Source organism: Ictidomys tridecemlineatus, chromosome 5 (genome assembly GCF_052094955.1).
Source record: "Ictidomys tridecemlineatus isolate mIctTri1 chromosome 5, mIctTri1.hap1, whole genome shotgun sequence".
NCBI lineage: Eukaryota > Metazoa > Chordata > Mammalia > Rodentia > Sciuridae > Ictidomys > Ictidomys tridecemlineatus.
In genome coordinates, this window is record NC_135481.1 from 14,339,210 (window position 1) to 14,353,970 (window position 14,761).

General features: G+C 35.6%; 1 protein-coding gene and 1 pseudogene across 6 annotated transcripts in view; both read right to left on the reverse strand.

Moving 5' to 3' along the window:
• Window positions 1-1,184: 1,184 nt before the first annotated feature.
• Window positions 1,185-14,761, reverse strand: part of Kif23 (kinesin family member 23) — a 28,070-nt gene continuing 14,493 nt past the window's right edge. For 2 of the 6 annotated variants that reach the window (XM_040275230.2, XM_040275229.2), the window contains 14 exons: window positions 13,804-13,906; window positions 12,885-12,964; window positions 12,684-12,803; window positions 12,339-12,465; window positions 11,769-11,927; window positions 10,194-10,351; window positions 9,140-9,313; window positions 8,748-8,927; window positions 8,169-8,480; window positions 4,710-4,940; window positions 3,783-3,865; window positions 3,511-3,592; window positions 2,461-2,531; window positions 1,185-1,751 (listed from right to left, as the gene is read on the reverse strand). In XM_040275230.2, the coding sequence (XP_040131164.1) occupies window positions 1,736-1,751; window positions 2,461-2,531; window positions 3,511-3,592; window positions 3,783-3,865; window positions 4,710-4,940; window positions 8,169-8,480; window positions 8,748-8,927; window positions 9,140-9,313; window positions 10,194-10,351; window positions 11,769-11,927; window positions 12,339-12,465; window positions 12,684-12,803; window positions 12,885-12,964; window positions 13,804-13,906 (1,896 nt within the window). In that variant the 3' untranslated portion in view covers window positions 1,185-1,735. The remainder of the gene's footprint in view (window positions 1,752-2,460; window positions 2,532-3,510; window positions 3,593-3,782; window positions 3,866-4,709; window positions 4,941-8,168; window positions 8,481-8,747; window positions 8,928-9,139; window positions 9,314-10,193; window positions 10,352-11,768; window positions 11,928-12,338; window positions 12,466-12,683; window positions 12,804-12,884; window positions 12,965-13,803; window positions 13,907-14,761) is intronic. The other 4 variants (XM_040275233.2, XM_040275232.2, XM_078049380.1 and 1 more) reach the window with 2 other exon arrangements.
• Window positions 6,045-6,193, reverse strand: LOC120886972 (U1 spliceosomal RNA; annotated as a pseudogene).

The following is a 14,761-nucleotide window of genomic DNA, read 5'->3' on the forward strand; positions in this document are numbered from 1 at the left end:
GTCACTTTGACACAGACAAGGTGCTCAAGCCAATCAGGAGATACACATTAAATTTTGGAAGTTAGCAATTTTGTCAATATTAATGCTGCTTATCCAAGAACATGGAAAAATTTCCATTTTCTACAGTCTTTTTGTTCCACATATATCAAATCTGCAGAAATTACAGATGACATCTAGTATACAAGATATAAGGGAATTTATGTTGTGTTAATGGACATTCAAATTGCCAAATCACTTTAAGGAGCAAATTTTCAAATTTTGGTTAAAGCTGAATATATGCATGGCCTAAACCCAGCTGTTCCAGTTGTAGTTTCTATATTAGAAATACTCTGAATAATATGAACAAGGGTACACATTGTGTGCAAGGCTATTCACTGCAGCACAACATATATAAGGAAAATTGGAAACATTCCCAGAAGGAATAAAGTGTGGAATAACATTGAACAGTGAATTTAAGATGTGTCAATGTAAAATCTCAAAAACAGTGATAAAGCAAGTTGAACAGAGTCCAGTTATGCCTACCTCAATCTCTATGACTTTTCTTGGGGCATTCTGTTGCTGTGGACCTATTCCCTTAACTGCTCTTGGGTTGTACAAATAATTATTTAAATGTTTGGAAATGAAAACACTAAATTTTCAACTAAAATTAACCATCTAAAGCTAAGAAATTTTAATTTGTGCGACTATATCAAGACAATTAGCATAGTTATGTTGAGAGCTTTAATATCAAACTTGGGCTTACCGAAGTGGACTCAGGCTACTGAGCAAATAACTTTATCTATAAATTAAAACACCTTTTCAGGATATCAGACAATGATTACCCAACTAATCACAGCTAATCCTCAAAACTATGTAAGAGATCTATGTAAGCAAAATATTGATTGCCTAAGTAGTTCTCAAACCATGTTTCTTGCTTAAATGTCTAGAACATACTTAATATGAAGATATTAGTTATCACAAATGGTATTGACCACTTAATTTCAAATTATTTTCTGGTTTCCAAATCTTTATTTTCACTCATCCCACAAATGATGAGTGTCAGGTAAATATAAGTCACCATGCTAGGTGCTAGGAATGTGTTGAATGAATAGCCACCATACAACTTTGTATTTCTCAGTGCCTTTTATTTCAGTTCTTTTGACTTATCTGTCAGAAAGTGAATATATACATACAAAATTGTAGACAACTTTTTAAAATGGTTTTATTGATAGCCAGTCACTGACATCTTTATTTTGAAAGTTTGAATTGTCCAGTATGTCTAAAGTGCATTCTTGCAGCTAATCAATAGCAGCATTTGTTTTGCTTATAAAACCTTTAAGAAATACTCAGACCAGAGCTGAAAAAGATCAGAATAAAAAATAAAGTATGATCTAGATATATTCTTCCTTAATTACCCAAGACAAACACTTGCTTGAATTAGAGTTCATAAAAGTATACAAGAAATGTACAAAAAAAATAGTATTATAAAAAAAGTTCATACAGCCATGAGAAAATGGAGGGGGGGGTCTTCTATTAATATTAAATATGGCAAGGTATTTAATATACAAAGTTTGCTGAATCATAGATGTCTTTGGATCCAAAGGGGAAACTTTGTTCTAGGCCAGTGTATGATATAGCTGAGGTCTGTAATGTTCCACAAAGCTGAATTCTACAAGATGTCTCAAGACTGCTTCTGGCATGGCTTTGAAATTACCAACACAAATGACAATGTTCTTTCACTACTGGGACCGTCAGTTCATGGCTTCTTGCGCCTAAAACATAAAAACCAGCATTTAGTGTTGTTGAATTTTGTAATTAGTTACACATTCATGACAAACAAATCTTAAATAAAAATTCAAGTCCTTCTGAGAAAGCAGTTATTATAGAAAACAGGATTTCCCATCCTTACCCTGTTGAAACAATTTTTCAAATTGCCTTAGGAACCCAAGGGTTACAAATGTTATAGATATTTGTAAAGAAGGGGTTTTACTAAAATAGGAGAAAAGAATAGGTCAGATTCCCTAGGAAATATTTGATAGAAGAGGAAAGAGTGTTTTTCTACCATGAATTTGGGCCTTTCATTTAATTTATTTATTTGTGAACACTCACTCCTATATGAAGAACAAGAAGCCAGCCAGGAAAGAAAACCACACAAAGCCATTATTCTCAACTAAAGCCTTCAGTCCTTCCTCCTCCCAGATGCTCAGTTCAGCCTCAGAAAGCTTTAGGAGCAGTGGTAGAATACAAACAAGAGTCACCAGTCTCCTATCACCTCCTGCCCTTGCTGCTCTAATGGTGTCAATAGCCCTCTCAGATGCTCAGCATGCGGATGCCTACTGCAGGCTGCCAGGAAGACCCACATAATCCCAAGAGAAACTCAAATCCACATCTGCTCTTGAAACCAAGGGGACTGTTAGGAGGGTGCTGAGGTAGAAATTCTAGCAGAGGAGGACACAGAGCAGGGCGAGCCACAGTGCTCACTTAGGCTGCGCGTGATGCTGATATCCAGGTCCCAGCTGAGATCCTGCTCTCATCTCCACAGCCACGGAACACTGAAAGGAAAGTGACAAAAGAGGAAAAGGTTAGCTCCTCTTAACAGTCTATAAACATACTTGTTTAGATGGGCTCTCCAAGGTGAAAGCCAACATTGCTCTCTAGTTCAGCAAAGACATTTGGATTAGACAGAGACACAGACACACACTTGAGATTACTTCTGGCATAGGCCACAAATACTGGGAGCTGGAAAGTCTTCGAAGGTTCTCCAGATAACTTCCTCTCATTTTAGATAAGAGGAGTTCTTAAGAAGTCAGTGGCCAGAGTGAGAGCATGGCCTCCTGACCCCCACCTTCCTTCCCTCTCCTGAGGGATAACAGTCAAGAAGGAACACCTGACAAGCTGCTTCTAAGGAAACTCCCATCCATCTGCCGTTATTCCCAAGTGATACTCTTCGGCTCAATGTTTTTTGATGTTTTGTTTTGAGGTGGAGTCTTGCTATGTTGCCCAGGCTGCAATCCTCCTGTCTCAGCCTTCTGGGTAGCTTGGATTATAAGCATGCACCACCATGCTTGGCTCCTTTGGCTTGATTCTTTCCTTTCTTTCTTTATTTTTATTTCTTTGCTGGTACTGGGAATTGAACCCAGGGTGCTCTACCACTGAGCTATAATCCCAAACCTTTTATTTTAAGACAGGGTCTCATTAAGCTGCCAAGACTGGCCTTGGATTTGTGGTGATCTTGCTTCAGCTTCCCAAGTAGCAGAGATTATAGGTGTGCAACATCACGCCTGCCTTGGCCTGATCTTTAATTCTTATCCCCCTATACTGAAAACTGGGGTTCTGAACTGAAAGCTCTAGTAAGACCAGAACTGAAGAAAAGCAAATGCCCTGCAAGTGTGTTAGGAACAGGCCTCCAGGCTATACTGGCAACAGGATATGGTGCCTCAGCATCTTCTCAGAGCATAGAGCTATAGTTGCAGAGTTTAAAACATGACATGCCTAATTTTTAGCAAGCAAATATTTAATTTATACCCCTACCCTTGTTTCTACATCGGTCCATTCAGACTCTGTACCATCTGGTTGGGCAGGTGCTACTGTGGACGATCTTCGTTTTCGACTACTAAAAAAGGGGAAACATGATGCAACAATTATTTTTGCATCTAAGAACAAGAAAAATATTAGAAATAGGGAAAACCATCTATACCCCTTTTGAGAATTAATGATAAACTTCACAGGATATTCTGTCCATCAAGAATGAGCAGCTAAGCAAACAACAGCCCTTTAAAGAGACATCATTGGTGATCACTCACCCACTTGGTGATTCTTGTTTCAAGGTCTCAATCTCAGTAAACTGAACAGATTGTCCACCACCCCTTGTTTTATAAACATCTCCCTAAAGCCAAGAGAAAAGGTCACTATTATACTTTTGATACATCCAAACCATAAACACACATGTATAATGGAAACTCCCACCCACAAAAACAGATGGAATGCTGAATCTATACTAATCAAAACATTAGAAATTTGAATATATCTCTCATTTTAAGAAGTACAATATGATCAGTAACATTCATAGTTGTGGGGAAAAAATTATTTTTTACTTATATTTTAAAACCTAAACTTCACCAAAGATCAAGAAATCTGTCAGGAATTTTTACATATTCTTAGACACTGAATTTTCTCCTCTGGTGAGCCCTCTATTCACACAAAGTACAATCTTATTTGTAACTACCCTCTAAACTGAATTTGAGATGAAAAGCTTTTCCCTCACAGTCTTGTCTTTTCCTTCCCTAATTATTCACTGACTCCATGGATCAAAGAAAAATTTTCTTACAAGCAGGCAAGTCTCTTTCTGGGAAAGGGCTTTAAGTAGCTCAATACTGAGTAATTTTCACGTCAAATTTTATTGTAGGTTTTTTTTTAATCTTGAACTGACAGCAAAGGTAAGAGTCATTTAGGTTTACTTTTTTGTATAAGTTAAAGCTAAATATAAAGTATATTATGGATCTGGAATTCTAAGAAACCCAAGAATCTATGCCTGTTTAAGCAGATTTAGTCCCAGTTTAGCAGATTTGTAACCTAAGCAGTTAATTTTCTGCTAATAAAAAAGTTACATCAGATGCCCACTTATGTTTCCATTGACACAGACTGTGACATCAAGGGAGTAAAAGAGCAAATAGTTCTTGTTAAGATGATTTTTTAAAATATTTTTTTCTCCTGTGTAAATTCATTTTTACCTTAATTAGTTTAGTTTCAATCTCCCCATCGGAGGCTAGTTCCTGGTGAGTCAGCATGTACTTCTCACACTTAGCTAGTGCCTTTTCATTTGCAACAGATACTGTGATGGCATGAGGGACATGTGGCTGCATGACTGTTTCAGTTTGCACGTTAGAGGCGGGCTTATGATCTACCCATCTGTCCCCTGCAGAGCGTGATCGTCTGTGTCTGAGACGGATTGGTGGTGCGTTCTGATCAGTTGAAAGAGGAATTGAGAAACAAGCATAACCCAGAATTAATTTAAGGGCACTGCTAGAAGTGCAGCAGGTTTGGCTGTTATTTTATGACAGTATCAAGTCAAATCTTTTCAAAAGCTAAAGGTTATCTAAGTAATTTAAACATTCTCTTTGTACTTAAACACAAAACCTACAAACATCTTTTAATAGCAGCTTGTGTATTACATATTCTACCTGGGAGCTTCCCTTCAACAGAGGATGAAAAGAAAAAAAATCTGGCAATGCTGCTAATTCTTCCTGTTCAAGAAAAACAATTCATATTACATTCTTGATCAAAAATCAGTATTTATGTCTGCTTTTGAGAGGCAATCTATTAGATCAGCAACTCTGCTGAAAGCAATGATATCATCAATAAAATCCCTAAACATCTTCTAGGCATCTAAAGAAAACACTCCTTATACAGAGGCAAAAAAAATTACAGCTGATAAAGCTTTAAATAGCTAAATACTAAAGAAAGTAAGGTATAATAAGAACCTCATGCAAAACATGTTAAAACAATGTAAACTACTGAGTTAAAATATCTCAAAACAACTTCTTGAAAGTTCAAATACAATAATGGCTAAAACTTACCAACTAACTTTTTCCCAAAACATTTCTAAAGGTTCCAAGAATCAAATAAAAAATACAGTGTCAAATCAGTTTCTACCATACAAGAAAAACTAGTTGCTTCCATTCAAATGCCATATAAATCTAGTAAAGTTACATACATGACAGTTATTACAGTTAAGTAATTTTGTGAAATCTCCCATTTATAAAATTGAAAGCAATGGAAAAAAGTCTACCATAGGCCAAATTCTTCAAAGCTGGTCAAGTCTGAAGATCAATTTCAAAATGCACATCTGAAGAACTAAATCATTTTCCCTACGTAATTACAAGAAACAAATGAAGTAGTCGTGACAATTCTAGTTATATACTATTATATGGTATACATGGTATAAATACCATATATTTTATATATAGAATGGTCAATATAATTTGCTGTTAAAGTTGCTGCTGGGTTAACTCAGGCAAGAAACTTTCCATTCTTGAAATGCTTTGATTAATATTGAATAAGAAAGACTGGCTCTTAGGATCTACCATTTAGCAAAAATGAGTTGTCTTTTTTTTTTTTTTTTAATTGGGGTCAACACATCCTGAGTGCAATGGATAAGCCTCGCCCTGGGAAAACCACCTTCGTGATCATGGTATCTCCCCTGCCAGGTAAATATAGAAGTGGGTCTTCTTGAACATATTTATCAATAATACATCTTGAAAAAAGCTTGCAAAGATGATGGTCCATATAATCTATTAGTGTTCAAGACAGACATTTTAAATTTTTTTCCCTCACTAAAATAAAGTTCAGTCCAGCTGACAATCTTTGACCAATAAACCTGGACACACAGATACCAACCTAAGAGTAACTTTTCTGCTGCACTTCTAAAGAGATTTTGATTTCAAGTGAGAAGTCAAAGTATCTCTAGTAAATCCTCTTAAGTATTTCATTCTCAAATTAGATAATTCATTACTGCTGACCAGGTGTAAACAAGCTTTGAATGGTTTTTGGTTTATAAACATTCATGAAATAAGAGGATTGACTAGAGTTGATCAGAAAGACCATTCACCATGATTTGCTCCCATAAAGACAAGGCAAAATCTGCAGAGTAAGAACTAAAGAGACTAGAATTATCTGTAGCCTTGATCAATACCTTGGGCTATGTCACCATCCATTAGTAATCAGGAATGCAGGCCACCTAAATGAATTTTTTTTTTTTTTTTAGGGTGTGTGTGCTGGGGATTGAACCCATGGGTACTTTACCATTGAGCTATATCCCCAGTCATTTTTTTTGGTTGTTTTGATTTTTTTCATTTTTTAAAAAATATTTTTTTTAGTTATAGACGGGCACAATACCTTTATTTTATTCATTTATTTTTATGTGGTGCTGAGGATCAAACCCAGTGCCTCACATATGTAGGCAAGCGCTCTACCACTCAGCCACAACCCCAGCCCCTGACTGTTTTTCTTTTCCTTTTTTTTTTTTTTTTGAGACAGGGTCTTGCTCAATTGGTGAGACTAGCCTCAAACTTGCAATCCTCTAAGTCCCTGGTATGATAGGCATGTACCACTGCACCCAGCTATACCCCAAACTATGCATTGAAAATCTAAAGCATACTTACTGTAAGTTAAAATTTGCTTAGAAGAAAAATTCTAAAAGAGTTATGTGAAGATTTTACTAAATTTAATTCACAATATTAATTTGGCCATTTTTTCAGATTCAAAGGCACTCATCTTCAAAAGAAAAATATGAAAGTGAATTAATTTTAAACACCCTTTAGTGAAACAAAGTCCTTGTAACTTGTGACAAAGGGTTGGATATTAAAAGTAATTTACTGGAGAGGAAAACTGAGTAGTTTCAAAACATCTGAACTAGACTCTTCAAATCAGCCAATGTCATTAAAAAAAAATCAAAGGGGGAATCATTTTATATTAAAAGAGATTTAAAATATAATTGCCACATGCAGTACATTCACCTTGATAATATTATTACAGATTAAAAAGAATAGCTATCATTGATTCAACTGGGGAAATTAGAGGATATTTAGTCAATTAATGTTTGTTCACTTCCATAGGTATGATAAAGATTGTGGTTACACAGGACATTATCCTTATTTTTTAGGGAAAAAAGCCTATTGCTTTGAAAAAAGATTCATGGGAAAAACATGTTTACATAAAGTAACAGTGTTAGGTCTAGGTAAGGGGGAAAAGAAGTTACTATACCATTTTTTCAACTTTTTTTGTTTGTTTGAAAAAGTGTAGTTAAATCTGAGGAAAGGAACTAAAAGAAAAAAATGAAAAGTATATACTAAGACATCCATATTTGGGCTGGGGTGCAGCTCATGGTAGAGCAGGTGCTCTCCAATTCTGTGCAACAAAGCACAGACTACCCTGGGATGAGCCATATTGGCCTGCATTCATGAACTCACAGGGCATTACTTCTGTTGTCAGATGTGTTTAGGCTTTTTCCAATAAAGAGCTCATGTTCAATTTCAGGGTGATTCAATCTTTCAAATTAAGTGACAGAAAATTTAGACCTTGTTCATGTTGGCGCCCATTCATCTTTCCATGGAACTTCTGGAACAGTTATAAAAAAACCAAAAGAAATAAAATCTATTATTGTAATGCTTTAAAATAATACTGGAACTAACCCTGCAGCAATGATCCTCTTCTACTTCTATCTCATTTCTGAATGTAGGAACCACCTCCCTGCCTTCAGTCCAGTACATCCCTCGCCTTCTGTCTGACACGATACAAGTTTTACTTTGTCCTGGCTCCTGCTGCCTACGCCTTGCAATAGATGTAACATTGACAGGTGTGTTGTACGGAGGAATTTTCTGCTCCCATTCCGAAATACAGGAAGCTACAGAAATGCTGCTGCAAGAGTTAGAGCGCCTATGTAGCTGTGGCTGGCTCATGAGTTGCTGGCCGTTGGAAATCTGAGCAATATAGTTACTAGAAAGCTAGAAAAATTGGAGAGAAATTAATGAGTAAGACTGAAAAATGGAGAGAAACAATTCAATACTTTTCTATAATTTTAGCATATGAAGATTTAACATTATAAGTACTTGCACCGTTATTGAATTTTTTGTACTACATTAATGTTTATACTAGATTTAAAAAGTTTTAAGTATAAGTTTAAGAAATATAATAAATAATATAAAACAAAAAAGTCAATTCTCATAGAATTTTTCTAGCACTAAACTATGATACCACTATAGGAAACTTACAGGCACTGATGATGGAGAAACAGATCTTTGAGTAACTTTCTCTCGATCCCGCTCCCGAGAGGGTCTCTCAGGTTTTTCAGTTTTGGGTTCAGTAACAATAGCCTTCAGCTGTTTCAGTTTTTCATCTTTAACCCAGAGTTTATTCTGCATCTCCAGCTGGGTGGCCGCCACTCGACGTTCCTACAGATTATTAATGGCGATTTATATTCTAGTTCAGTCACACCAGAAAATGCACCAAATTACTTAATTTCCTAAAACATGACAGTTCTTCAATACTTCCAAGATGAGCAAATACCACCAAGTCTACCGTAAGTACAGTAATTTACTTGACTAACTACAATTTGAAAAAAATCATCCAATTCTAAGATAAGCACTATAAGAATGACACTCACACATTCTTTTTGCCACTTCATTGTTGTTTCTGTCACCATGCCTTGTAACCTGGCTTCTAATCTGCGTTTGTCAGAAAACTGTCTTTGAAGTTTCTGATTCTGGGCTTCAAGTTCCTGTTGTAGATTGCGTTTATCTTCTTCATAGATAGTAGTTGTTTTCTCTAAAATCTCAATCTGGGAAGGTAGACCAACACATTTTATATTTGGTATACAGACATTTTATGTAGCCATAAAATAATCTTTCTCAATTTGCTCATGAAAGTACATCTGAATTCCCAGCTCCATTTCTGGAAGAAAGAACTTATTATACAAATTCCTTACCAAAAGACAAAACTATAGCTAAACTTCAGGTGAAAATTCTTTTCCCCTAAAACTAAGGCCTAAAACTCTAATTTCTTAGGCTGTTTTCAGAGAAAACTGTTGTATAGTGAACACTATTGGTTGAGACTCATTTATCTCTAGTATGCACGTAAACTCCCCCAAACCCCTAAGTAATCTCTGTAAATGAGCGAACTAAACATTACACAGCATGGCAATGCACCCCAATAGGACTGTTTTTCCTTCTACCCCACAGGAAGTTTGTACTCTTTTTACAACATGACTTGTAAACCAAATTCAGATCCAATTAACATTCACTGAGTATACATTATATCCAAGGCACCATTCTGGCACCTTTATATTATCTCATTTAATCATTTATTTCAACTTTTTTTTTTAAAGCATATGGAGGAAATATTTCTAATAAATTGAAAAGCTCTATCACCATAGCTGAACTCTGTAAGTTCACTTACACTTGTTTGGGTCACAGAACATTCTCTTCAATGGCTACCTCTAACATAAGAGTACACTATTTCTTTTCTCCTTTCTATGCTTTTCATTCACATTTCCTCCTCTTTGGGGTGGGATAAAGATAGTAATAACCAAATGATAGATGAATAATAGCAAATAATCAAATGATAACTTAATAAGCAACAATAATAGGTACATGGAACAGAAACAGTCAATCAGACCAGAGCTGAATGACCAAGACTTATAACATTATAATAACACAAACCTTATATTCCAAAGTTTTATTTTTCTTTTCCAGTCGTTCTATTTCCAATTTCTGTCCTGAGATCACCTTTTCTTTTTCATTTAGTTTTCCTTGAGCGTAATTTTCTTTATTTAAAACAGCATTGTCAAATTCTTGTAACAAAGTTTTAAAAGTATTAGCTGAAACAAAAGCATGCAGGCTGTTTTACTCCAATTGCAAAATAATCAAGGAAATCTACTTCTCTTAGCAGACACTAGATAAAACAGAGCTATTCAGCAAATCTGTGAGAATCATCTACAAGGAGAAAACAAGTTTGGAAAGAAATAAGGAGCCTGCTACTCAAATCTGTAAGAGATGTTCATAGAACTGTTTAAAGCTGAAAAAAGTCTTTCATTTTGCACTGTAGTATCCCCCTCCCAACACTTCCAGGTAAATACGTATGTATTTGCCTTTGTAGGCAAAGATGGAAATAATACCAGGTTTGAGAGAGCTGGACTGAACTGAAATCCCTGGTACACCACTTGCCAGTTAGGACCCGGGCTGGTTACTCAAATACATTCACTTACTGTGTGCAAGGCTATTCACTGTTCTTCAAGACTTTCACACATTATCTCTTTTACCTCACAACTTCCTGAGGTAGAAACAACTACAATCCCCATTTTATAGGCAGAGAAATTAAGAAATTTTCCTTTCTGACCATCACTGACAGTAAAAGGAGGGGGCAGACCAACTTTTTCTTTGGTCTGGAAAAAATTCCTGTTACTCTAATTATACAATGACTTGAGTACTACAAAATATAAGAGATAAATTCTTCCTTAAAAATGCATCCTAACTGTGGGGAAAAAGGCACATTCATACATTGCTGTTGGGATTGCAAATTGGTGTAGCCAACATGGAAAGCAGTGTGGAGGATCCTTGGAAACTGGGAATGGAACCACCATTTGACCCAGCAATCCCTCTCCTCCGTCTATACCCAAAGGACTTAAAAACAGCATATAACAGGGACACAGCCACATGATTGTTTATAGCAGCACAATTCACAATAGTTAAACTGTGGAAACAACTAGATGCCCTTCAGTAGATGAATGGATAAAGAAATATGGTGTATAATGCAATGGAATATTACTCAGCATTAAAAGAGAATAAAATCATGGTATTTGCAGGTAAATAGATGAAGCTGAGAATATAATGTTAAGTGAAATTAGCCAGTTCCCCAAAACCAAATGATTTATCTGATTTAAGGATGCTGATCCATAATATTGGGGGCGCGGTGGTAAATGAACTCCAGTTAGGGCCAAGGGGAAAAGGGAAGGGAGGGGGTATAGGGGTAGGAAGACGGTAGAATGCGATGGTCATCATTACCCTAAGTACATGTAAGAAGACATGAAGGTTTTGACTCTACTCTGTGTACAACCATACATGTTCTTAGTGTCATATGAAAAATTGTGCTCTATATGTGTAATATGAATTGTAATACATTCTATTATCATATATATCAAATTTTAAAAATTAAAAAATTTTTTTAACAATTGCATCCTTCTACAAAACTCTTTCAATTTCTGAAGTTAAAATGACTGCACACAGGTCTGCCCTTACATTGCTTGTTAAACTCATCAATCATCATTTGTCGCAGGTGATGCCGCTTCTCCAAGGCTTCTATCAGCCTTGGAAGGGTCTGCTCATCATTGATATCCAAAATTTCACATGATGGCAAAGGTGGGAAACTCTGTAAAACCACTTCGGCAACCAATGGTTCTGTATTGAATTACAAAAAAATTTAAAAGTTACACAATAGAAAAAGATATTAAGCAAGTTTAATACTATGATTAGAGCCCCAGAACAATTAACCATGGAATTTCTTGAGTTGTCATATATATTTTTTAATTGTAAGGAAACAATATCTTTGTTTATTTATTTTTATGTGGCGCTGAGGCTCGAACCCATTACCTCACACATGCGAGGCAGGTGCTCTACCACTGAGCTACAGCCCCAGCCTCATCTTACTTTCTTAAAAATGAGAATGCAACAAAAGAAATATCATTTATATTTTGGTTCAAAGTTTTTTGCATTTGGTTCTTGAGAAGAAGGGATATAAAAAGTTCTCTTATGTGAAATAGATTTTTTTAAAATTAGAACAGATCAGTGAGTAAATGTACCAAATCATACCATCTCCAACTGGGCCTCCTCGAGCCTGGTTTCTATATCGTCTCCCAGGGGTTAAACCACATATCACCTTGTCTATAGGTCTAGCTACTTCAACTTCTTGGGTCACTTCTGCAAATCTCATGACTTGCTAAAATATAAAACAAATGTAGTTTGTGAAAAATAAGCATATCCAAGTCATTCTTCATAAATGACTAAATGAAGCAATAATAGGTTGGTTATTAGTAAACTTCTGTACCCATTGTTTCTGTATTAATTTATAAAATGTTCAAAATCTCATTCTTCACATCCAAATAACTGCTTTTCCTAGGGAAATTTGACTTTATATGATAAATAAGTTAAAATTACCAAGCTTTCTTCATAGTCTTCAGCCTTTGGATTCACACACACAATCATTCGTACTTTTCCTTCCCCGTCAAAATAGTTCTTGAACAGATGGGTTAACTTTGAATCTCGATATGGAACCATCTATAAATACATGCAAATGTAAATTCATAAGACAAAATCCCACACAAATAAATCTATACAAGTAACAAGGCTGCTGCTCACCTTGTTAGTTCCATACATTTGGTTCTCTCTCAGAACTTCCATACATGTTCTTAGTGTCATTAGTGACTGATTAATGTTACCTGAAAGAAAAATAAACACACAAGATATTTGGGATGGGGAGGACACACAATATAGTAGCTAAAGTATGTTCTGTTTGCCTATATAATCTCAACTTCACGTAACTATTAGATGGAAATTGCAAATTTTCATGGCTTCATCTAAAGAGCTGTCCATCATGGCTCAGGCTGTCTTTCAGTAATACTATTTCTACATAGGTTAAATAGGCGAACTTCAGAGATTCTATTAAAGGAATTTCCAGCAAATATAACATTACACTTTATGCCCATAGTTTCTTCCAAATCCTGTGAAAGAGTATGTCAGATGCAGACACTGAAAATCTCATATTAAAATATTTTCTCCAAAGTATGACCATTTCAGGCTTCAACTTGCTCCAACCCAGGGTCTGACCCTTCCTGTACCCAGAGAGCATGTTTCTTCCAGTCAGGCTAGTGTCTTAGGAGCCAGCTAACTCTGTCCCTTCTACATCTCTACAAGGATTTCTTAAGCAGCAGACTTTATGACCAATCTTAATTGGATCAGTCAAGACAGCCTGAAGGCTTGATTAAGCCTCCAAAAATGCAGATCTTCCTTCAAAGTGCATCAGAATGTGTACATTTTGGAACCCTGATTAAGGTCACCTAATTCAATCATGTTTTCATCAGACAGATGATTTAGATTAATTTAGAGGCTCAGTTTAATGGTCAATGCTATTTCTTTAGTTATACTGGTTTAGAATCAATCTATATTCTCTAAACTAAAGATAATCATGCTTGAATCATTCACTCCTAAACAAATAATAAACTGACACTGCAAATTTTCAAAAGCTGTAGCAATACATAAGTACTATGTTTTTACTTACCAGCTTCACGCAACCTGTTCCCTTCTGCTTTAGTTCGGTTAGTTCTTTCACTTCCAGCAAGATCTACCAAGGACAACTGGCTTATAATGATTTGTTCCTTTTCCTGAGATCACAAAGTCAATGATCAAAGTCAATCACAAGTTAAAACTGGTTTATAATTCTTTAAATAGAATCAAGCCAACAAGTTATTATGTCTTAATGAATATTTGTATAATACAAAATGCACAGGAGGGACAGAAGATATGTGTTTTAGAAAGTTACTAAATATGAATATGTTCATGACATGAAGTGATCACTTGACCGTTGTCTGTTCTTCCTTCTGCATCAAGCCATAAGCTTGCAAAGAACAGGGACTCTCTGCCTTTTTTACCACTTTGTCTCCAGTACCCTGCACAATGCTTAGCACTCAGGAGGAACTCAATAAATACCTGCTGAACTATCTTAAAATTTTAGTCTAGAGCAGAACTATCTTAAAATTTTCTATAGTCAGGTTTTAATAACCGAGGGCTGGGGATGTAGCTCAATGATAGAATGCTTGCCTAACATGTATGAGGCACTGAGTTCCATTCCCAGCACCAACACCAAAAGGGGAAAAAACAAAAAAGTAGTACCAAGTATTTAATAATCTAATAATTTCACAGTACTCTAAATAATTTTTATAAAAAGAAATGAAAGAATTAAAGTTAATTGATATTATAATATTAGAATTTAAATTCCTTATACCAAAAAATAATAATAATTCAAAGGAAATCAAGTATATACAAACGGTTTATTTATAACCAATTTCTAGCTGGCATTTATAAAGTGGTGACCATAAGCCAAACACTGGACTGAGACCTTTACATCATTACCTCTCTTAAGTCTCACAACCCTATGAGTAACTTCTATGATAGGTTAGAGATAGTAAATAAAAAAAACTTAGAATTCAAATCCTGGTGCTCCTCAGTAGCACCTTCTG